The following is a 25153-nucleotide window of genomic DNA, read 5'->3' on the forward strand; positions in this document are numbered from 1 at the left end:
TACTCAGGTCAGTAGGCTACAGTCAGCTGATTCGATCCAGTTTGACAGTTTCAGTATGGGCGTGCAATGGTTTTTAAAGTAAATGTGATGCTTGTGAATGGTGTGTGCTGGAGCCAGCTATTTCTAAGTTTGTGGTTTCAAACAGCAGCACTATTTGCCAGTTTCTGAAGAAACAGTCTTGTGCTTCTGCTGGAAATGTCTCCCAGCAAGTGTTCTTGCTTGGTGCTTAAAAGAATGGCAGCATACTGAGCTTGGAAGTACTGCTCTCTTTCCCAGCATTTTCCTAAATCAGACGTCAGCCAGGTCAGGCAGTAGCCATTTGGGATGCTGGCTTTTTCCACTGGGATCTCAGAGCTGGAAAATGAGATCCTACAAGGTAGGAGGAAAACATTTCTGATCAGGTTAGGGGAAGGTTGGTGCGGGTGGGAGGAGACAGGGAGGCGCTCCTGTGTACCTGCATTTCTGCCTCGGCCTTGCAGTGTATCAAATCTTTCTTGGCTAGATGAAATAAGTTGTGAGTAACAGAACAGAATACGAAATTGTGGCCCGGAGCAGCCTGTGTTTGCAATGCTCTCAGGAAATCATGAGCAAGAAATGAGTGACATTGGTTTTCTCAGATACATGCTTTTATGTGTTCAGCGTTTCTTTTATTAACCAAACGTTTTCAAAGTTTACTATAAATAAACAGCTCTGGAAGCATTGTCGTTGTTCTCTATTTCATGGCACTTCTGTAATTTTATAGTGGGTAATATAGAAAATGAATCTTACTTGGGGATTGTCATGTTTTTCTGACAAATTTAGTTTAATGTTCCGTCTTTGTATTAGTAATTGTAAGATTACCTTTTTTTGCGTGTCTAGGAAGCCCAGTTATTCTGCTGAAGAGCCTTAGTACGCTTAATAGCAAAGAGCTTAGAAGGAGTTAGTTAATAGTTAAGCACTATCATTCGTTCAACAGCAGTTTTGATGTAGTTTTGCCAACATCCAGTAGATTGCAGTGTGAGGCTGTTCACAGTTGAGGGTTACTTTTTGTTACTTTATCAATAATTGCTCCATCACCAGTAAATTGCATTGTTTCCTCTGGATTTTCGGGAGCTAGCTGAAATGTAGTACTGTTTCTCTCAAGTACAAGTCGTATTTCATCTAGTCTAGCTCATTTCCTGTCTTAACATATTTTGACCAAAGAAGTGGACTCCTGAGCCATGTCTCTAGAAACATTTGATTTAATTTTATGTTGTTTTCGGCACTGGTGTGTCTGATCAGCATAAGGCTGGCGCCTTCTTCTCTGGGTAGAATATCTTGCCGTGCTGTTCCTGGCAGTCATTCTTGTTTATGTCTCTTGGTTTGGCCGCGGCTCCCAGATCTTCTACGGATGTTTTGGCAGGCTCCTTCAGCACAGCTGGATCAGATGCTTCAGGTCTGGCGACAGATATTTCCAAGAAATAGTGGCCTTTTTTGATCGGGATCAAACTTGTTTCTGTGTGAAGTATTCAGACAAGTTTCACTGCCCTCAGTCTTAGGAAATTTAGAAGGATGAAAGCTTTTAGCATTTTCCGAAGCAATTCTGGAAGTGTTTGTGGCAGCCACACTGAATGTCTCCAAGCACTGTTTGCAGAGAAGACACGTAGTTTGAAGAAAATGCCGCTAATCAAAAAAGGAGAGTTGTGTAATGAAGTGCAAAAGCCAGAGCAGTGGTAATATTCATACTTCTCTGAGTAAGGGCATCTACCCGGTAACATAGTTTCACAGCCCCAAAATAGCTTTCTTCCAAACAATTTGAAGGCTAGTTTTCAGATGGAAAATACCTTCTATAAAGTTGTATCCTTCAGCTAGTTATTTTCAAGTCATTTTTCAGTCTCTGACTACTGTTAATAATTCAGATGTAATTTCCGGAAATTGAAGGTAAATCATCCAAGTTGAACAAATTTCAGATAATAAAGGCTTATCTCTATGATTTGTTTCCCTCCTCCTTCCCCTGCCCCAAAACCACTGTCCTTGTTTTTGAACAGATGATACAAAGTTTGGAGAAATTTGATTTTTCTTTATACTTTTTTATATACAGAAAAGAGCAAATGTATTTTTTGATAAGAGTATCTCACTGCTGTGATGTGTGAACTCAAGTTCAATGTGAACTGCAGAGAGCCAGTTTAAAGCTATTAATAAGTAGACTATGTCATTTCTGAAAAAGCGGAGAAATTAAGCATGACAGGTGGGCAAGAGATAGTCTGTTATTGTAGAAGATTAAATATAAACATGCTGAGGGAATAAGCTATAGTCAGAACTTGTATAGAAAAGAATTTAAGTTTCTTTGGTGAGAAGTTTCATAGCCTTTGATTGCAATACATGTAACTGAATGGCCAAGACTCCCTTGTAGTCTTGGAGTCTGAATTCTTGTGTTCAGCCCTTTCCTTAGTGTGCTTTAGAAAGAAGAAGATCTTGTCTTTCATACCTGTCACATTTTCAACTGTAGCCTAAGAAAGTTTCTAATAATAAATCTCATACTTGCTGCCTGAAGGAGTATAGAAAATATTTCCTTGCTGGACTGTTAGCTGTCTAAACTGAATTTTTTTTTTTTATATTCCTCTGAACTTTAGAAGCCGACCATAGCTGAAGCGGAGTTCACTGGGTCAAGTAATCTGACGGAGTATTCATGTTTGTGTCACATCTAACTGGTGTCTTGCTCAGATACCCGAACCTATACTAATAGCTTCTAATTAATTCAGATTTGAGCTTGGCATTGGGTTTTTTGTCATTTTGTGCAGGCGAAGGTCTATGGCTTTTTGGTTTTAACTTTCCTAGGAATATTAAAAATGAGGATTGCTTTTTGGGATTATCAGATCTTCAATTGCCTGTCTTCATTAGGACATGATTCTTCTGCTGTGTCTGTATTTATACTGGTCTCTGCCTGTGATATACAAAGTTAAATCTTCTGAAAGATGAAGTCTTAATCCGTCTTGGCCTTAAAGTAAATTGAAGGGCCAGTGGTGTACAAGACCATGTAATCTAGATTATCCTCTTGAAGTAAATAAGAAAAACAAAGGCTTTAAAAACTCTTGCATTATGCAGAGGAACCAGTTAAAAAAACCTGCTACTAACAGTTTAGAATGTACATAGAATGAATAATCTCACTTTGCTGAACTGATTTTACAATGCCTCTAATGAGGGGGGGAACTTCAATAAAAAGAATAATATTACTGTTGATTTAAGAGGGAAAGAAATTTAAAGACATTTAAAAAATGAGGATACACAGATATAACAGACTGGAATAGATATACTGAGAAGTTTAAAAAAATGCAGGCTGAATTTTTGAAAAATGGATTTTGGAGCATGGGTGAGAGATCTGAGGAATAGCAAAGGTATACGGAATCATCCTTTCAATTAACCTAGCAAACATTTTACTTTGGTTCTCAGGGTGAAAATTGTTAACAAAACTTTGATAAGAAAATTAGTGAATGCATAAAGGATAATGGAACTTCATATAAGATCCATGAACTAAAAGCAAATGTCTCATGCCACAAAACTAAGTGCTCTGTGAAATTATTTGCAGGAATTGAGTAGACCATAGTATAGGTCACTAATCCAGATTAAAGTGAATTATGAATATTTGCTCACTTTTGATGAGTCAAATCGAAATGGATTAAACATTAGGGTCACTTGAATTGCTGACTGCCTAAAAACTTGAAGTTTTTGACAAAGTGCAGTGTTTAAAATTGATGAGGTAGGTTAGTGATGGAGTAGAGGATTTCTTAGTTCTTGATTAGTCTTTACTTTTTATTAATGGTGGTAGGGGCAAAAGTATACATAGCATCGGTATTTAACAATAATGAAATGCAATTGTTTTACCAGGGTAACATCTCTCAGCCGGTGAGGTGTAGGAAATAGATAGTTGGAAAAAGAAAGATAAATATTTTGATTGAGAATTCAGCTTTAATTTTTTTCTATTCTTGGTTATTTTTTTCTGTACTGACCAAAATGTTTATCCTTCGCTTATTGCTGTTAATACATTTCAAGTGCATCCTTTCTCCTTTCCTTGCTGGTTGCTGCTCAGCTTAGAGCTCTAGCTCTTGAGGAAGAAGTGAGTTCCTTTATCTCTCTTTGTTGCTACGCCTAAGAGGCATTTCTTCACCCTGCACTTACCCTTCTCATCCAGAATTAAATGTTTATTATAATTAAAATACAGCTGGATTAGTAGAAAACTAGTAGTGGTGATACTGAAGCTTAAGAGCTTCCAAGCATCGCTTCCCTCAGCACCATTTTGTTAGAAGTAATGAGTTTTCTTGATGAAATAGGAAAAGGCAAAAGAAAAGAGTAACGCAATGAAAATGTCTGAGAAGCAATCAAGAGGTGCAGGTAACTTGAAAACATTATCTACAGTCGTTCTTGATACAGTCATTTGAGCTTAGTGAGACTTGCCTCATGCAATGATGAAGTGTCACACAATTTTTTTAAAAACAAATTTTAAGCGGAAGAGTTCCCTTGTGAGTAATGGAGCTAATGAGGCCCATTTTCTTGTTGGTCTATGTGAGGTGTGGTTTTTGTTTGGTGTTTTTTTTTTTTTTTTTTTTTGTCTTTTGTAGGCTGTATCTTGCTGCCTGCACCTTGCTCTGCATACTTGCATTGAAGTTCCGTGTGTGTGAGATAGTTGGTTGTCCCACTACTGCCAGGCTGCATGCCCAGCATTGCCTGAATTCTTCCCTGACTTTTTTTCAGGGTAGGAACTAGTATGAGTGCCACTTTTCTACCCAGTTATGGATGTCTGCAAAGCTTTATATGGAATCAGGTTTTTTTTGAGTTGTCTAAATTTTCATGTGATAGTGAAAGACTCTCTTTGCCTCAGTTTCACTGTTACTGCGCTACCAGTGAATCTTTAAAAACTTTCATGTGCATTTGTAATGCTGTAAGACTGTGGCATTATTTTGTGTGTTTAAAAGTCTTCTAGACACTGACTCTGGGATGAAGCTTTTCAAATTAAAAGGCATTTCCCTTTTTCTTCTAGCTACTCTTATTGTCATCATATAGCGTGCTTTGTGGACAGGCCTTCTGTAGGCTAATAGTTTTGGAAGAGAAATCTCTGTTTTTGAACTTGGTCAAGTGGCAGATCTAAAAGCTTTAAAAGGAACTCATGTAGATGGGCTGCTGTCAGTGCTAATTTCATTTAGAATACTTCTAACCACAGGCCTGCTGCTGTTGGAAAGCACAGCGTTTCAAAGAATAAAACTACGGTTTGCTTAATTGAGGTGACAATATGAAATGTAGAGTAGATGGCACTGAACTGACATAGATAGTAAAAATGTTTCATAGTGATGGCTTAAAAAAAAAAGGAGGGGTGCTGGAGAGGGAAGCACAGGGAAGGAAATTTTTAGTAGGAAGAACATTTTGTAAAATCTGCAGTATGCTAATCTCTGTGTTTCATCAGTATTCACTTTGCAATTACATGTCAAGCTTGGGAAAAATAATTAAGCAGAATTACATATCTGAAGTCCTGCTGAAATTATTTGTTTTGTTCCTAGCCTAGAAGAAAGGAGTGTTTTTTCAAGTGAAGACAGGTGGTGTTTATGTGTTTAGAGATACCCTTTAAATGTGCTAATAGTATCTTTTTTTTTTTTTCAGGGCTAAATATCACAAATTAAAATATGGCACAGAATTGAATCAGGGAGATATGAAGCCACCGAACTATGATTCTGGTAAGAATTTAATAAGAATGAGTTCATTACTGGCATAAAAGCTTAACTGTGGTTTGTGCAAATGTTAACATGATAGTGTTGATAAAGTAAGCCACTTAATGAAAGCAATGGGAATAAAGATAATTAATAAAGACTATTTTACTCTCGTAAAATTAAAAATATATGCTAATGCTCTGAAAGAGTCTATTAATAAATAAAATGAGTTTAGATTTAACAAAAACCTAAACCAACAAGCTGCTCCTGGAGAGAATTATTTTTTCTTTCTCAGTAATTTGTATGGATGTTTTGGGACAGGGAGATACTAGATTTATAGCTATGGAATCCTTTTCTCTTTGAATAATTCTTCTGAATAAAAAGTTAATGGCAAAAGGCATGAAATGTGTAGTACATAATTTTTGTTCAATTACCTCACTGGTATTCCAGAAGAAAAAGAATGAAAGTGCATATTAGACATAAGTGAGAGTTTGAGAATGGGGCATTTGTTTATGAAGTTCCAATGATCATTGGAAATGACTACAACTAACTTCAGTGCTATGCTGTGAGAGGACAGTTTTTCACCTTGGTCTCTGGAAAGCTGATTTGTTTTTCTAGGCGTTGCATCTTCTACTTCACTCAAATAGTTTTAAGCACTGAGCTTGAGGAATTAAGAATTTAAATTACTTCCTTTCATCCCCCTCTATATCCCCCTATCCTTTCCTCAGGGGGGAAAAAAAGGGGGGGGGGGGTACGGAGATCTAGTTATAGGTCAAGCCCTTGAAAGGAGAAGAAATTGGTGATGATCTTTGTATCTCAGTCCCCTGACACTCCTACTATAGCAATGCAACTAGAACCACCTGTACATAAAGGAAGAATATCAAAAGTCTGCAGACCTCAGCTCTGTCACTTGGTTTGTGGAAGGAATGGTCTGGTTTACTGTCATGGTTAATTCTTGTCTCACTGGATTCAGAAAGTCATTAAAAAGCCCCAACCAAACAAAAAATCCAACCCCACACCAACTGATGAAACTTCACACCAGGCTTTTCTTGTCCAAGTTATAATGAATTTTTGAGAAACTTTATTTCACATTATTATCAAGATTATTTCCTTAACTGAAGAAATAGTTTAATTTGGTATGACTAAGGGGAAGACCCCAATCTGCATCTCAAACTTTCGTCCTGATCATACTAAGATCCTAGATGTCTTCGTTTTTTGTGATTTCTCAGGATGCAGCTATATAGCATGTTGCTCCAGTTTCCAGCAGAGGAATATAGTGCAAGGCCTGGCTTGCCCAGCAGAGCTGTAGCCAGTGCATTGCTTCTGCAAAGTGAACATTAGTGGAATTACCTTTGTTAAAATTCCATTATTCTGATTTATCCCATTGCATTCTATATATGTAGCCGTCAGAAATGTACACTTTGTTCTATATCAAATCTGGATGGATGAAAGATACAGACATAAAATATAAAATCTGTTAGCACGCTCCTTTGGCGTTGTCTTTGACAGATACTTACTTGTAGGTCTGTATCTTTCCTCACTCACCACACCTGGCCCCTTTTTCCTGCCCAGTCACAAAAAAATGTGGAAGTGTTTCTAGTAGTTCTTCCAAATGGGTCCTTCTTGTTTGTTTTCTTTGAGATCTCTTGGGGAGTCAGTAATACAATTCAGAAGAAAGAGCTCAATCTCCTGATAAAGGGATACTTTATTTTTTTTTTTTTACTGCTTGTGATATCTTCTGCTATTATTTGTTCATGATGCAAGTCCCTTCATTCTCATCTGTAAATGACTGTTACTGCTAGCAGTTATCAGTTTTGAGGAGACTAAGCAAAAGAGAAAAATTGCCTGGAGATATACTTAATAGTGCCTTAGGAATGAAGGGGTTTTGCCATCAAAAGGAATTTTCAGGCAGATTTCTCAGTCGTTTTAATTCTTACAGACTGAGCTTTGGTAGTTGTGCATTGGGTCCAGCTGTTTTCAGTTGTTGTTAGAAGATCGTTGTGCAATTGATTATTTCCTACGGTTGCTGTTAAGTGAATTTGTGAATTTGAGATGGAGAAAGTTCATATGGCTCTCCTTGCCTGTGAATTCTGATTAGTCTTTGATAGCTTCTTTGGGTGGGTGGTGGGGTTTTTGTGTGTGGTGTTAATCCAGTTGTTTAGAGGTAAATTACTTCCTGGTAAGGACAATAGCTTTCCCACATCGCATATAAAGTTACTCATAAGATTATAGCACAGGTTTTTCTGGTTCTTAATTTTTGTTTACACAGGAAGATTGCTCATGCTTGTTCGTGTTTGGACCACAAGGGTTTCAACTTTTGTAGACTTTCATAGATATTAAACCAAGTTCTTTTTATCTTGTGAAGCCTATGCTTATGTATCTCCTAGAGGAGGGGAAAAAAACCCCACCACCGTGTAGTATGAAGCTATATATATGGAATAAATGTGTAGCTGTTGGTTGCCAGCATTCAGATAGGTTACTTACCAGAAGAGACACATAATTTTTTGTGGATTTTCCTGCAGTAGTACTGTTTAGATGCAAATTTATGGTTGTGGAAAATGTGGTGAAAATTTGTCAACAGCTGTCAGGTTAAACAATAAACAAACAACCCCTGCTGTATTTTTTTTTTTTTTTGCCTTCCACAAAACTAGTACAAATAAAACTAATACAAGTAAAACTAATACAAAATGAATTTAAAGTTGACGTCAGTAGGTCTGTTGGTTATATTAAGGAAATTGGTTGGACACTGAGTTGTAAATAGATATCATGCTGCAGTTGCATTTGACATTGTTAGCAGTTAAAGACGTTTGTATCCAAACTTAAATTATAAGTAGCAATTATATTGGAAGGTTAATGCAAAAATGGAACTCCAGATTGTCTATGTTGTTATGTTCCCTTAAAGAAAAAGGAGTAAGATGGGGCTTTTGGATGTGAGACAGAAGAGAAGGCACTGATGACTAGTGGAACTTGCTCTCATACAGTAGGATGTACCTGACAGTCTTTATATGTACGTAGTACTACAGTTATGTCCTATGTGCATTTTTTCCCTCTTGATTGATTATTAGCACTTTGAATCTTTTATTTTGTTATTAAACCATTCCTAATCATTTTAAGACAAAGAAAAAAAAAAGTTTGTAATTAAATAATCTTTTCCAGATGAAGGGAATGAGACAGAGATTCAGCCGCAACAGAACAGTCAGCTAATATGGAAACAAGGACGACAGCTGCTAAGACAGTAAGTGTTGAAAAAATGACTCGAATAACAAATGCAAGGGAAAGAATCTGGTACTGAAACTTGATGGTGGTGGTATCTCATTTTTTTCTGTTAGGTTTTCTTTCAAGAAAAGTTAGGATGTGTGATGAAGTTCATTCAGCTTCTGCCCTACTTTTCCTAGGTTTTTGAAAAAAAAATAATATTTTAGAACTTCAGATGAGAAGCCTTGTCACATCACAAACACTGAATCTCCTTTGCTTTTCTTTCACTGAATGTAATAAAACAATCTGCTTGGGAAAACAGTGGGTCATAACACTTTGCAATTGTTTTTTCAATTAAAAAACAACACACACAAGTAATTCAGTTAAGAGCTACGTAAAATAAAAATAACTGGTGTTGGGGAAGGGTAGCTTTTATTTTGGCCTGCTTGAGGTGCAGAAAAGACTCATATCCAGAATGTTAGACTAGAAGTTTTCTAATTCTCAGTTTGTCTCAATGAAACAAATGTCTGTTAATCTAAGTTAGATTTTGACTTGTGGTCATAATGAGTTAATTAATTTCCAAAACATTTGGTCACATTTTTGTGTGTTTTTTTTTGCCTTGGTTACAATCCTTGGTTTAATTTGAAGAGGTCTCTTAAAGACCTCTTATCAGAGTGTCTCTGTCTGTTTTTTTTCATGCATTTGCCTTCTCTCCTGTACTGATAATTAAATTCTAAGGTCTTCTAATCAGTTAGCAAAACTACTGCTTTCTGAATTTATTTTATTTTTTTTGTGTGTGTGTTACAGAGGATTAAATGAGAGGGAAGGGAGATGGTTAGGACAGTCTGGAGCTTTTATTAAAGGGCCTGTGTCCAAGGAATTACACAAAAGTTAAATTTGTCTGTTGTATGGCTTATACATGCTTTTCTTTTGCAAGAGCTCAAATCTTTGCATGTGTGTTGAATAAATGTAAATAAAGTGGTCTTGACTTGGGTCAGTGATTTTGAAGACAATTCATTCCTTCTCAGTGCAATTCATAAATAAGTGACACAGTGCTGAATACAGAGTGCATATTACTGATGGGCTCTGTTCTGTGTAGGTGATTTGTTTGATTTTTATATAGCCAATGATCAGTATTTCTCTCTTAATGTGGTTATGTGGAGGATATTGTTAAATAATTGGAGAAGAATGTTCTTGCAGGAGAAGTGCATGTCCTTGATTTGTAACAGCTGTTCTTGTAAAATAGCATTTCCCATCTTTAGAGTACTCTAGAATATTGATCATTTAATCAGTCCAGTGCTCCTCAGAAGACAGTGCTATTAACTCCATATTCTAGAGGAAAGGACAGAGACCAATCTTTACTTTTTTTTTTTTTTTTAAATCATTATTTCCCCCCTTCTCCCCCAAAGGCGATATGGCATATTGAAGAAAGAGCCAACTTTAGACCTTGAGGTTTTCACACAAGCTAGTCCAGGATTCTTGCTGCCTAGCCTTTATATGCCAGACAAAGATTTTATCAAACCTAGTGTGTTACAAATAACTCTTACTAGTAGCTACAGAACTTGGTTTTATGCCCTCAGTTTTCTAGGCGACTAATAATGCTTACATAAGGAACATACCTGCTACTTCTTGTAAGGCTTCATGTGCAGTTTCCATGTGTTGAATAATAAAATGGCCATGGTGTACATGCAACTGTAGTGATTTTTTTATAAGCCAGTTGTAAATGTTTTAATTGAAAGTGCTTTTCCATCCATTTTAGTAAATGAATGAATAACGTATTGTATAACCTCTGGCTGCTAGGCTCTTTGATTTTTTTTTTTTTTTCCTTTTTTTTTTTTTTTCCCCCCTCAGTGACTGTAGAGGCTGGTACTGCAAGAGGCGATCCCTCTGCAGCTGGTACAGGATGATTTATAAGCGTGTTTCACTAGCGTAGTACCATACTTTGCTAAGCTAAGGGGTTGAAAATGAGTTTAGGGAGAAGTTTTCATATACTGTTTTGAATAAGTGAGATGTGCATGGAAGATTAGCATGAGTTCTGTTCCTACAGGTATCTACAAGAAGTGGGCTATACTGACACGATATTGGATGTGAAGTCAAAACGCGTACGAGCTTTATTGGGCCTCTCAAGTGATGCTTCAGAGAAGGACAACAGAAATCAAGAGCCAATGGTAAATGGCACAGAGGGTCAGATTAAAGAAAACGCGATGATTGGGTAAGCATCAGTATAAAAATGTTATCTTTCTGAATAAACGCACTTAATGGTGTAGAACAAATTTTTGTTTACTGAGAATATTAGGATTTTTTTCCCTAGTTGGAGATTAGAGCAATTCTAACTAATTTTATTACAGTAAGCAATAAGTATGGAAATAACTCTTAAGATTCACAGCTTAAAAGCACCATTCGTTTTTTTCACTTGGCAGCACAAAGATAAGATTGTTAAGTGGTTAGAGGTCAGCGTTGTTTCAAGTTAATGGTTTATTTGTATTGCTGGAAACTTTATCGATTACAGGCTTTGCTCTTCTGGTCTATGCTGACTATGACATGACAATCTATATGAGATACAGGATTTTTTTGACAGGATCTGAAAAACAAAGTCACTTGTTACATTCTGATTCCTGTAAGTTTTTGATTTTCCACTAATAGATATACATATGTAAATGTGACTGAGATGTAATGTCTTTCAATATTTCTAATACTATGAAAAGTCAGTCAAGGACAGTAAAAGCTTGTTGTGCTTACTTTTGCTTTTAAGTAATGTTGAAAACGTAAGAGGCTTTTTTCCATTTTGTCCTCTTTTCCATGCAGAGTTTAAAAAAAAAAAAAGTTCAGTCTGAAACTTAACTGTAGGGCCTTCAGGAAAAAAATCTGTTTGTTCTTGTTTAAAATATTGTAGTTGCAAAACTTGAAAAATAATGAAAACGAAGCAGAATTTTTTTGCCTGAGCAATACACAAGGTAGCTGTTCCCAGTAGTTTGTGCTGCATTGGTGATCACAACTTTTCTCAGTCTCTCTCTTTTTTCCTTTTCTATACTGATGTGGCAAAATTCAAACAAAATTCAAAGCTCCTCCCCCCCCCCCCCCCCCCCCCCCCCCCCCCAAGGTCTCATACTGTTATATGACACGTTCTGTCTTCTAAAAAGTATTTGTAAAATTTGATTGTGCCCAGCAGATAGCTGCAACAACTTCAGGCCAACAAGTTATGTAAGGGCAGAAGTTCATTGTTATGTAATTAAATTTAATGCTGTGAGGTGGAAAATTTGAGTGTATGAGAAAACCCACAAGCTACTAAAATATATTGTGCTGCTACGTAGTTGACAAGCTGTGCCATTTATGTACAGCAGCTTTGTTTTTGAAGAACAAGGAATGCTTGATAGATTACAATAACAATTTTAGTTTGATTTCTGGTGAAGGGAGTCACTTCTCAGGGAAAGTGGGTAAATAAAGCTTCTCTTCTTACACTTTAAAATTTATTTAAATGTGTTTACTTCAGTTTTGAAAGATGAACATGTTTATAAGGTAGTTATTTGATGATTAAATGGTTGGACGGTGGTTTTGATATAGCGGTTTTGGGTACATTTGCATTTCTTTCCTATCTGCTTGCCTTCTGGGTAGATCTGTTACTAGGTTTAACTCTTTGTCATCTACCCTATAGCTGAGGATATTCATGGATGGAGAAAAATAAGTTCCCTTCCATCTGCAAGCTGGTCAGCTGCAAGGCTGGTCAGGCTGCAGGCTTTGAGAAGCTGTTGTCATCTAACTTGTGATGCATAAGGTGGCAGACTGTACTAGAAAGCTTAGGGGAGCAGTTTGATACGTGATGTGTGAGAGGTGACTTGCAGGGTTTGGCAGTGGAAGAATTTTCCAGGTATCTTCTTCAACATAGTCACTTCATGGGTGATTTTTGAGTTTGTGGATGTCAGCTGAGATCTCCCTCCCCGAGAGGAGAAAGTTGGGATTTTACTAAAATTACTCGGTCAGTCTGAGTGCAGGACTAGCTTTCAGTGCTGTGATTCTTCTGGGTGTTTCAAGTTCGCTTTTAGACCATCTCTTTCAATTTTCCATGCAGGAGGCATTCTGTGGCTTTCTTCCTGGCAGAGACTGCCTGTTATTTAACAGCTATTTCATCTTGTGCTACTAGATACTGTAAGATATTACACTTTGCTGTTTCTGTGGCATGTGGCACCATTCACCTCCTCCCAACTGCATCATCGCTTGCCTCTGAGATTTCAAAGTGCAGCTTTATGGCAGATGGGAAAATCAGAAATGAGATGAGCTGTTGTTCTTGATTAGCTCGTACTTACCCGTTCGTGCCTCAGCTATTGTCAGCATTGTATGTATAGAACAGCTTCTTTTTGAAGACTATTAGTATTGAATGGGTGACTAAGATTTAAGGCATGTGGATGTTGCTCCTGATCCCAATTCGAATTCTTGTCGAGTGTTTGAAAACTTAATTCAATGCTTTTCTATCTGGTTGGCAGAACTGGGAAAAATCTAGGTGGCTCAGATGGCTTAATTCCGTCTCACAGTTGAGGTAGGGGCGCTTTCTGAAGCAACCTCACCAGTGCTAGCCTGCTTACCAGGAGGCTAAAAGAGATTGGCAGTTCTTTTAGCAGCCTCTTGTTATTCCTAGCGTGCATGTAAAGTGAGAAGAGAACTGGGGCCACAGCAAGCTTGCACGGCTGGCAGGAGCGCCATGAACAAGGGCCTGCAGTTTGGGAGTAGTAGAGGAGGAAAGTTACGGTGAGAGACTGGAAGAACAAGAAAGCAACCAAAACCTTGGTGCAATCCCAAGAAGATTAAGTGTGTGTTTGCCAGGACCACCAGACGTTGGGACAGTTGCAAACTAAAATGTGGATGAAGACGCTCTCTGGCTGTACGGATACAGTGGAACTCTTTGTAGGAGAAGGCTTTGCTGTCACCACAGAAGTCTGTGTACTGCTCAAGCCAATGCAGTTTGGCAAATTTTGTGGTTCCAAAAATTTAATGAATGTTGATGTCATATCTGCTAGCAAGTCTGAGGCTAGTGGTCAACTTGAAGACATTTTAGTTACATTTGAAGAGCAGAACGCTGGACAAAATGTAATGGATAGAAATTAATCTAGTCTAACAAGGAATATCTCTGTTAAAATGAGAAAACGCAGCTAATGGAACATTTGATTTGTTCGACCTTGGAAGAACTGCATAATGTTGTGCATCCAGCAGAGACTACGGATTTTAAGTCTGATTTTTAGAAAAATTTTACCTGGAGGAAGAATGTGAGAAGCAGAGCACGGGGACTGAAGAAAGAGAAAGCTTTTGGATGTGAAACAATGAAGCCAAATCAATAGGAATTTGGAAAGAATGTGGGTGAATGTGATGGAGATAATGTGCAATAGAGGGGAAAATGACACAGTGAAAAACAAGAAAAATGGATACCATGATGCATTTCAGGAACAGGAAAATGGAAGACACATTAGCTTTAAATTTCCTCAAAGATTTCTCCATATAGCAATGTAAATTGAAGAAAGAACAGATTGGCTAAACTGCCTTCTGTACAGCTGAACACTCGTGTGATAAAACCCAAGGAAAGTAAAAGATGTTATTTGATGCTTTTATACTGCCATATGGTTACCTCTTTGGGAGGAGAGAGGGTGTAATGGAAATGGGAAAAAAACTTTGTTCATGCTTTGACTGTTGTGTGTTTTTTGGTAATCAACCAATGATTTCTCAGTGAAATGAAAGCGGTGGATAACAAAACAAATTGGTCCTGAGAGAAATTCCAATAAAAGAATGGAAGAGCTGATGTACTTCTCGGCACAGTCCTCTTTTAGCATGGTTTTTCTGTAAGACCATTAATCTGTGTATAGTGACTGTTGCTGCTACTCAGCCTCCTTCAGCAATACCTCTGATCTACCCTGACTGTACTTCTGACAACAGCAGACACCCACACTTGTCTTTTTTTGTTTGGTTTGGTTTTATTTTGGTTGTTTTTTTGGGGGGGGTTGGGTGCTTGTGGGGTTTTGTGGGTTGTTTTTTTTTTTTTTGGAAATGCCTTTGATTGTTTTAAGGGTAAGCCCTGGCATTTTTCTCTGACCTCAGAGATGTGTGAAGTTTATACTTCGTGGAAGGTAGGGAGGATATTCCTCCTCTGCTCAACTCACTCCATCTTTTGCAAATTTTAACAAGTTGTTTGTTGTACCAGAACTTGTCAGTTACACCAGTTGTACCTACTTCAGCAGTCAGGGTTCGGACACTCAGTGCTGTGATATGGACAGTAAGTCAAGCCTTTTTATGGGAAAGGCCAGTGAGAATGTTTGGGGTGATTATTGTGAAATTGATGCTGTATACTTTGATATGTAGAAATCTACAGTAGTTACTGTAGTGCAAATACTTAAGACAATAATATTTATTTGCAGCAGACAATATGTAACTTGAATTCTGCTAGGCTTCACTTAATTTAGAAAATTGTTAGCTTGTTCCTCATACCCTTAATTTTTTATATTTTAAAGGGTTGCAGTTACATCAGAGAACTCCACCCATCTCTTTGTTTTTTTCTTCTTTTGGTACAGTGACGAACAAACTACTGTTGTCTTAAAGTCTTTTAAAGCCAAAATAGTTTCTTGTCTTACTATTGGGTGAATTAGCTTCAGTCTTTAAGTATTACTAGTTGCTACTTCTGTGGCCAAACTTGTATTCTTACATTGCCTATTTATTTGCTAATGTACAGATCCTCTCGAAAACTTTAGCACTCAAGACATCATGTGGATTTTGAATGTACACTGGAAGATTTTGATTCCATAAATGAAATGTTAATATGATACCCTGAGATAGATATAGACCTGTTTCCACTTTTTTCATGGAATTTAAAAGAGAATCTGTTTTCAGTTTCTTCAGATCAGCTCACTTGCATTACAAAAGATAAGTACCACTTGGCATGACTGGACTCAAAACCAGATACTAAAATAATAACTTTATAATAATGGTTGAAATTCTTAACACCTGCAGTGAGAGGAATGGGTGCTTTCCCCCAACAAACTGAAACAGAAATGAAAGCTGTCTGCAAACATAACTTGTAGCCTTGAAAACATGAGAGTATTTAAGTATCTTCGGTTCACTTATTACCTCTTTTTTTAATAGCTTTATCTTATTGATTGAAACATAAACAGTCAAATTAGTTTACCATCTTGAAAGTGTGTATTTGACTACCGTTTGATATGAGTGGAAGCAAATATAATAAAGGAATAGAACTGGAAAGGAACGAGGTTGTACCAAGCATATGTATGTCCACATATATATGGATGTGTGTATACATAAAAACAATGTAGATAAATTATCTGAGTTCTTGTTAAGGTTTTGATCATTAGAACTATATTTAAGTAGAAACTTTATAAATAAAAATGATCCTGAATGATATATCAGTCTCTCTCTGAAACTGATCTACTGCCTTTTTTTTTCTATTGAACTGCATATGGCTTCCACTGCCTATACTTTACATGAGCAAAAAGGCATCAAACCTCAACACTCGAGAGCAAATCCAAAGATTTTTCGAAGATTAAAATTAAACATTTTGAAGACCTTATCTTTCTGATGTACAACAAATCATTCCAACTGACACTTGAGCAAATGAATGTCTTTCTATACCAGAAAGCCTTGAATAACTCTTCTGCATCTCTAAATCCTATTAACACTGATCCATGTAATGAAACTGCTGCATACTGGCTGATGAATGTTGTGTGTTGACTCGCTTATAAAATGGTTAATTTGGGAAAATATCTCTGAATTTAACAACCTGAGGTAACATCTGCCATGAAAAAGGTTTCTAAAATAGTATACGAGATTAAAATATTGAATTACCAAAAGAAAAAAACAAAACAAAACAAAACAAACAAAACAAAACCACCCAAATCTATTTGCCGTATTCCCTGTACTGGTGCTTTCTTCACCTTTTTCCCCTGTTTGTTCCTGACTCCATCTTGCAGTGACCTAACAGGCAGTTCAGAGATACCTGATTTAGGCCAGACCTGGAAATGTTTAACAGATGCATTGGAGGAGAAAAAAGATAGGTAAATTGGGGTTTTATGTGAAGAAAGTAGTACCAATGGACCACTGTCTTCATTTCATTGGCACAGATCTATGGTTTAAGGGTTTGAGGGATGCTTGTTGGAAATGTCACATGAGATTCATGGTATAGAAGGAATGGGGTGAGGTAGAGAAGTTGTGCAGTGGGGATGAGAGAGAAGCCGACAGAGGGGAGATGAATGGAGAAATAACTTAGAAAAGTTGTTTTGGTTCTTCTAACATTGAATTTATTTTTTATTTTTATTCTTTAAAAAGCTTGTTTATTTGACCTATTACACATATCTGACTAGATTTGGCAAGAGAAGTGGCCTTTCCTTTTTGTATGGCATTCCTTCATGATTCCAATTTACATCCAAACCATTTTGTAAGTGTTGCTTCCCAGTTGTAGTATGTGTTGCACTGGTTCTTACATTGCGTGGTGTGAATTCATAAGAGGTTTCAAAGAGGTTGTGACAGATTGTCTAGCCTGCCCTGTGTTCCTTGTGTGTAAATTTTGATGATTGTAAGTGTTCCATAGTTTTTTAAATTTAGTTTGCTATTTTCTATGCTGCATTATGATTGATTTTGCACAGGATTGAAGATTTAACAAACTGTTCTTAAAGACAGCCCTCATAAAAAAGAATACATTTGAATTTGCATGCATTTATTTATTGTGTCCAGTTTGAAAGAACTCAACTAGCCAGATTGAAAAGACTATGTTAAAATATGAAATAACTAAATTCTATGGGGAATTAATAAAACTTTATGACCTTGCAGTAGCACGTTTTGATAGGAGGAGAAAACTTAGCTAACGAAAATGGCTCAAGAAAGAGGATGCTAGAATAGCTCCTCGAACACTGGGTCACAACAGGCTTTTTCTTGTACAGGCTTCCAGAAACATTTCTCAGCCTAAGCTGAACTTGCGTTTATTTAACTTCACTGTGCTATTTTTTCCTGCTTCTGAATTTGTCAATAAAATCTGATTTTATTTAAGATAACTTGTGTATGTCTTGGATAAAACAAACAAACAACTCTACTTTTTCCTTTGGGGGAGTGAGTAAGACTGAGACAATTAATAATGGCCTTGTGGTTGGGTAGTTCATGGGAGAAGTTTATGAGAGTCTCCCTGGATGTGACCACAGACTCCCAAGAGTTATTATCAACAAAGGAGAAGGTAATGATAGAAATATTGAATGTGTTGGTTACAAAGAAAATACATGTCTGTTTATGTGGCTTTAGTCTAAGTTAAACTTGACTTTGCAATATGAAATGTTCTAGGTCATGTTGGGAGCAGGAAATGTATCATCAATGTGCTGTTTTAGTTTCCACATAACAACTTCACCTTTCCTATAGATTATGGTTTCTACTTTTCACTCAGTAAGAAACAGGATTTATGTTAAGGTCCTGAATATTAAATGTTGAGAGCCAATTGAACACTATCCATTTTGTAAAGCTGCTAATATTTCGATGTCAAGGGCCAACTGGATTTTTACACAAAATACTTATCTTGAGCAACGTGACTGTCAGGCAGAAAATGAAGAGTTGGCTGTATGGCCTGCTGGGGCCCAGCGAGAGCCATGCTTGCTTTAAATATTACATGTGGAATATCCACAAATCATATTTCTTAGATTTCATGGCAAGAGTTTATTATTATTTTTAGTTTTAGTTTTAAAGGGGCACAGGGATTAAGACAAATCTGAATAATAGAACTGCCTGTAAAATACAAGTCAGGATGAGATTTTCAGGGCAGTCCCAGCCGCAGAAAATTCAGGCAACTTCTCCTGAGTAGAAAAATATTCATGTGATTTCAGGTTTATGTTGCTTTAAGGGAGGTAAGTATTTCAGATAGCAGCCCATTTGTAACAAGAATTCTGTATTTTAAATAGGAAAAAGTGCCTTATCTTTGGGGATCAGAAATTCCCTGTGTCAAGAGTAATATTCACGAAATCTGCATGCTGCTCATCTCTTAGTAGAAAGATGGAAACCCCAGCAGCATTAGCATAGCTATACTTTCTGGCACTACTTATTGTACTTGTTATGCTTGTGACAAGCAGTTAGTCCTGTGGTACTTAATCATGTGCAGACATGAGTAGCAGGTAGTCTCTCTGCCCCAAAGACTTTCCTGTCTAATTGGATAAGGCTACTGGAGAGGAGGATGTAATGCAGAGTTAACAGTATTTGATAGAAAATGTTATATCGGTTCAATTTTTTTTTTTTTTTTAAGGTTTAGTTAGGAAGTGGTAAGTCAACTGGGATGAAACCCTCAAGGAAAGAAGGCAAGGTTAGGTGCTGGGGAGAAAACCACACAAGGGTGCTGTTGCAGAGTATGATTAAGGAAGGAGCAGTGGGAAAGAGATTCAGAACCAGCTGAGGAGCACATTGTTGAGGAAGTCCTGCCAAAATCTTGTTGCTCTATGCTCTCTGCTTTGGCAGCTTCTGTAGCTGCTCCTGCTGCCTGGTGTTTCTGGCTTGTTCTTCTCCAGCAGTTTTTATTTAAACAGTATGGCTGATGAAGAAGGAAAAAGCATCACCTAAGTTCTTGCACTTTGAAAATTACATTCTCCCTTACATATGTTTTGATCCAGGACAGTCAAGTAAAGAGGAATGGTCCTTTTGGAGACCTTTTCATTTTTTTTCTCCTCTCCCCTTATTTGCAACAGGTCCTGAACCTTGCCATAGCCTTACCCCACTGACGCCTGTAATACTACAGTTCATGCATCACCTTTGGGTCTCCATTCTATTGCTTTCATCCATTATTTTCTTTTTAAGTATTCTAGACTACAAAAGCCCTGGAAATGTTGAGTTATGTTTCTTTTTCTGAAATGGAATTTAAAGTAATTTATTATACTACCCCATCTCTGAATATATTTTTCCCGCTTCTGCATTTTTATGTTGCTTTGTGAATGACCGCATAAGAGAAACAAACTAAACAGATGGAAAATGATGAGACAAACAAGCTTCAAATTGCCATCAAAGTACATAACATAAATTAGCTAAGGCTAGATGTTTTCTTAAGTATATTTTACAGTATTCCTAAGTGTTCATGCTGACAGTAATATCCAAAAAACATTATGTGCTGCTAAAGGATGAAAAATAGCTACATTATTGTGTTCCTTTTGATTTGACTGCTGAAGTGTATTGGGGTACAGTATATCAAATCAATCTGTCTGTCAGCTTGAAGTTTCTTTTCCCTGTAGAACTTTTAAATAGTTTAAAGATTCTGTCACTTCTGTTTTTCTTTTTTGGTTCTTATGAATTCTTTCTTGGAAGTTGTGCCTTAGCGCGAGTAATCTTCTGTGATACTATGCTGACTTTGTACATTTTTGTACTGTGCAAGAGTTTTGAAATACATGATAAACTACTGTGCTTTCCAGTGCATGATGTGACTTTTACCCACCTGTGTAAATAGAGCTATACGATTACATATATATCCTGCCCACTAAAATATGTAATAATTAATATGATAATTGAATTCAGAGCAGTTACTTAAAGATACAACCTTCTCTTTCGGTTGTCACTTTGAACTTCAGTGTGAGAGAGCCTGATTTAAGATCAAATAAGTACAGAACTGAATCGAGGTATGAATTACTACAAAAACTTGTACCTGTAGAAGAATACCTGTCTCTTAAAAACAAGTTCTGTTGATTAAAACTTTATATTCTATGTTTGGTATTAGTTCAGACATTGTTATTCACTGTAGCATGTCTGATAGTTGCTAATATAGATCATCAGCCATGATGTTTTTACATGGCAGATTTTTACATGGCAAATTACAGAGGAAAAAACAGAAAGACAATTGTGTCGTATGATTTAGTACACTAAAAGTTGACCAGGACACAGAAAATTTGCTGAAAATCAGGAAGCTCGTCAAATGAAGCACATTATGTCTTATCAAGATCTGTGTGTTGGAAACAGCAAAATAACAGTGCTGTAGGGTTTCTGTGAAAATGTACGTTATTACTACAGATTCATGAGGTAGTATAGTCTGCCAAAGTAGTGATTACCTTAAGGAAAAAGAAAAAAATTTCAGAGTGCTTTCAGGTTTGTCATAGAAACAAGAGGGTCAAAATACCGCAGGAAGCAAGGCAAATTGGAAGCATGTTTGAGATTGTTTTTAACTAAGGTAAAATATGGGAAAGTGGAAGGAATATTCTCAGTAAAAATAGTGGCCATGAAAACATACTGTATATCATGGTATTGTATGCTGCTGTGTATGTAGACAGGCTGAGAAGGTTGGGGTTGTTCAGCCTGGAGAAGAGAAGACTCCAGGGAGACCTTATTGCAGCCTTTTAGTGTCTGGAGGGGGCCTACAAGAAAGTTGGAGAGGGACTTTTTACAAGGGCATGTGGTGATAGGACGAAGGGTAATGGCTTCAAACTGAAAGAGGGTAGATTTAGATTGGAAGAACTTTTTCACTGTGAGGGTGGTGAGGCACTGGAACAGGTTGCCCAGTGAAGTTGCTGAGGCCCCATCCCTGGAAGTGTTCAAGGCCAGGCTGGATGGGGCTTTGAGCCACCTGGTCTAGTGGGAGGTGTCCCTGCCCATGGCAGGGGGGTTGGAACTAGATGATCTTTAAGGTCCCTTCCAACCTAAACCATTCTATGATTCTATGTATTTCTAATGGCAAATGAAATCTTTATTGGTATTTTGGGCTGTAAAGATGAATAAATGAAAAAAAGGTGGAGTAGCAACTTGTCTTAATGAGATGCAGACATATTGGGGCTATGAAGAAGCCACTCCTGCTAATTGTTGTCATATAAGCATAGATCTGCTTGAGCAGAGACTGCATAAAGAAGTAAGTGTGCTGCTTATCAAGCCTTATATCACATCACAGCTTTTGCCCTTGGATGTTTCCTGTAATAAACCTTTGAAAAGTGTTATGAAGAAACACCGGAATAAGTGGGTGATGGATGGATAATCAGGTGTTTACACTGCAGGGAGTTTAGAAAGCCTTACTAAATAGGCTTGTCAGTTGATTGAACCTTTTAAGAAGGGTCATGGCAGAAGCAAAATTTAGCATTAGCAAGGCACTTGCTGGTAGTAAAGGTGACTGTACAAGACAATTTAGAGCTACAATTCTGAAAAGAGAGAGAGACTTCTTTGGTTTCAGTGGTTGTGAAAATCAAGATGACGTGCATTTAGTGATGAACTATGAAAAACAGACTACTGATTAAAGGTAAGAAAACAATAAAGCTTGTCTTTACTGCTGTAAAGTCACATAAAGTATGTACAAGGTTTTACTGGAAGTAATCATTGCAATTCAAGCAGAATAATTTTTGTTTCACCACTTTATCTTTGAGGGATTGATAGAGAAGTGCGTCTTCTGCATGGAAAACATGGTACCTGTTGTTAATTTTAGGATTTCTTTAATTGTACTTTCATCAGAGTTTTAATAATGGTTACAGTCCTGCTTCTTGGATTCTTCCTCTTCAGCTGTTATTACGACAACCCTTATGCTTCCTGTTCTGAGGCACTGCCGGAATTTGTGCCAGTGCAGTTGTAATTTTACCCAATCTTCATCCATTTCCTTATTTGTTTAATGTTAACATCTACGTGAATGTCATTTAGTCATCAATGATATTTTCCCATTATATTGTTTTATAGTGGCAAATTTACCATGTCTTAAAAGTTAATGAATGATAGATCTAAAGTTTGATGTTTCCCAGCAAGGTGTGGAACAGCAGCAGAGTTTTCCTGTACCCTGATATACATGTGGGAGGCAAATTTAGTAGCTGTAACTCATGTCCTTGTTGCTGAGCCTTTCCATGATGGTATTATCAGTATAGATGTTGCTTTTGGGCACATATCAGATGAACGTTGCTTTAAAATGCTTTTCAAATAAAAAATTGAAGTGCCTGGCCTGGTAATTGCAGCTGGATGAAGAAGAATTGTTGGTTCTAATAAGATAGTTTATGGATAACGTTTAGGTTTTAATCCACAAATATTTTTACCTGTTATAGTCCATTTATACCTGTAGGCTTATTTTAGTCTCGTGTTGTTGGCCATCCTAAAACAAAACAGACTGGTAATTGTAAAAGTGACTTTGTTATGGTTTCTTTTGACTCATGATGGTGGTTGTTGTTGTTGTTTAGGAAACCTGAATTGACTGACTCTGCCTCTCTGCTAGAGACCTTCAAGTTTCTTGAAAATGCAGCTGCAGACTTCAGTGATGAAGAAGATGAAGAAGATATTGAAGGAAGAGAGAAAACAATCATTGATACCGCAACAGTGAGTGGAAAAAATAATTGAAAAAGTTACGAAGAACAGAAAAAGTGAGATTAATGAGATGCCTATATGCAAAGTATACGACTATGTATGTACACGTGCAAATCATTAGTGCATCTTTATGATGGTCTGTCCAAGCATGTGTGCATAAGAGGAATTATCTATGCATTTCTGAGTTTGTGCATTTAAGTTAAGCTTTGCCATCATTATTGCTTTAATGTTTGAAGTGGCAGATTAAAATTTTTTGAATTCTTGCTACTATTCCATACTGCCTAGTGTATTTTATATATATTGGATACAGTTTTTAAGGTAGCAGATGCCCTTTTTTTACAATTTTTAGCTTAGTTTGAAGGTTTTGTTTCTAATGTTGCATGTCAAAAATGCGTTGTTCTTGAATATTTATATAAACCTATTGATATTTAAAATGACTTGCAGGAATTTATACTTGTAGGGTACAGAACTGAAATACCACATTTCTCTTCAAGTAGCTTGTGGAAGGAAGAAAAAGTATAACTGGAAAAACTCTAACGTGGTTAATAAACTTTTTTGTTTGTTCAGTTAAATGCCTGAAACTCCCTCATGATCTATACTTTGATATGTGATTTGGTCATATGATTGCATAAAATAGATACGTAAAATCAGTATTCAATTTTACCCTCTTCTTTTCAAAATTGATATTTATTCAGTGAGTTGTGTTTCCTAACAATTGAAGCAGATAAGAGTGTTATGATGGATGTGATTGTTTCTGTGATCAGTTTTAAGAATGAACACTTGAAAACCCATTTAAAGAGTTTTTAAAGAAAGAGGATCTTTATTAACTTGTTCCTGTCATCCATGGGCTGTGAACTAATGTCTGAGATTCTTCTGTAAAATCATCTGTAATACAGTATGTTCAGTAAGCCTGCCAAAGGAATGAAGCTTGAAGTTTAGAATTGTTTCAGGTTTTGAAATTAGTTCGTGGTATTTAGAGGAAACAGTGATTCATCCTCATGAACTATGGGATGTTGGCCTATGTATTGAAGTCTTTTCAGACTGACTCTTAGCAAGGTTCCAAGTAAAAATATTGCATTGAATGTAACTTTTCTGTAGAAGTAAAATTTATGCTACAAATTTCATGTAACATGGCATCAGCTCGCCTATTACTCAAATAACTGTAAAGCATCTAGTACGTTTTGATTGGTGAGGGTAAAGTAAAATTACTGCAGAAAGCATACAATGAGGTCCTTCATTAAAGCATGTATTTTTTCTTTTACCAAAATTTGGTAATTTTTCTTAATGAAATTTGCTTTTGAATTTGAAAGGGAAACATAGTTTAAAATGGCAGTACTGTGTTTAAGTAATAGTAATATCTGAGGAATTATTCAGGGTGGAATGATTTTTGCCAAATCTAAGTAAATTAGTTCTTGTCAGTTGTTCGTATGGTTTTTTTTCTAGACTTGTCTTTTGATCCACACGTAGAGTGATTTCAGAGGTGAGAATTGAAAAGGCTATTTTCAGAGAAGCAGAGTGAGTTTGGTTTTCCTGAAGTCCTTTCTACAGCATTCTGGGGTTTTTTGTTTGTGGGTTTTGTGTACTTGTTTGTTTTTTTTTTTTTTTAATCTGTATTAAGAGAAAGTTTGTACCTTTTCTGGTATTAAAAAAAAATTAGTAGTTGTCTAGAACAGTGTAGATTCATTATCAAGTGATTGATCATTGGTGGACACAGGAAGAAAGATCTAAAGACAGATTTCATTTTGACTTAGAAATTTGCTTATTCCAAATTTGCTTATTAATGTATATTTTTATGCTTCCTCTGGAACTTCCTGTTAGGATTTTGCATAGAAGACAAGACAGTACTGCTCGGTATGAAGATGTGCGTGTAACTTAATTCAGCTTTTTTTCTCTCCTTCCTGACCTTTCAGATTGTAAGGAAAAGAGTGCTATCTGACAGCAGTGAAGACAGAGATACAGAAGAAGCTTTGAAAGAGTTTGACTTTTTGGTTACCTCAGATGAAGGTGATGGGGAATCGAGAAGTTCTGGAGATGGAACAGATTGGGGTAAG

The 25153-nt window shown here is 36.7% G+C and overlaps 1 protein-coding gene across 1 annotated transcript in view; it reads left to right on the forward strand.

Moving 5' to 3' along the window:
- STRN (striatin) overlaps positions 1–25153 on the forward strand; it is a gene marked incomplete at its 5' end in the record, with an annotated part of 68684 nt that overhangs the window by 15468 nt on the left and 28063 nt on the right. Inside the window, 5 exons of the mRNA XM_082480205.1 lie at positions 5608–5681; positions 8811–8889; positions 10897–11061; positions 22979–23114; positions 25013–25148. Of these exons, the coding sequence (XP_082336331.1) occupies positions 5608–5681; positions 8811–8889; positions 10897–11061; positions 22979–23114; positions 25013–25148 (590 nt within the window). The remainder of the gene's footprint in view (positions 1–5607; positions 5682–8810; positions 8890–10896; positions 11062–22978; positions 23115–25012; positions 25149–25153) is intronic.

The sequence above is a fragment of the Vanellus vanellus genome (genome assembly GCF_965231255.1).
Source record: "Vanellus vanellus genome assembly, chromosome: 3".
Taxonomy (NCBI): domain Eukaryota; kingdom Metazoa; phylum Chordata; class Aves; order Charadriiformes; family Charadriidae; genus Vanellus; species Vanellus vanellus.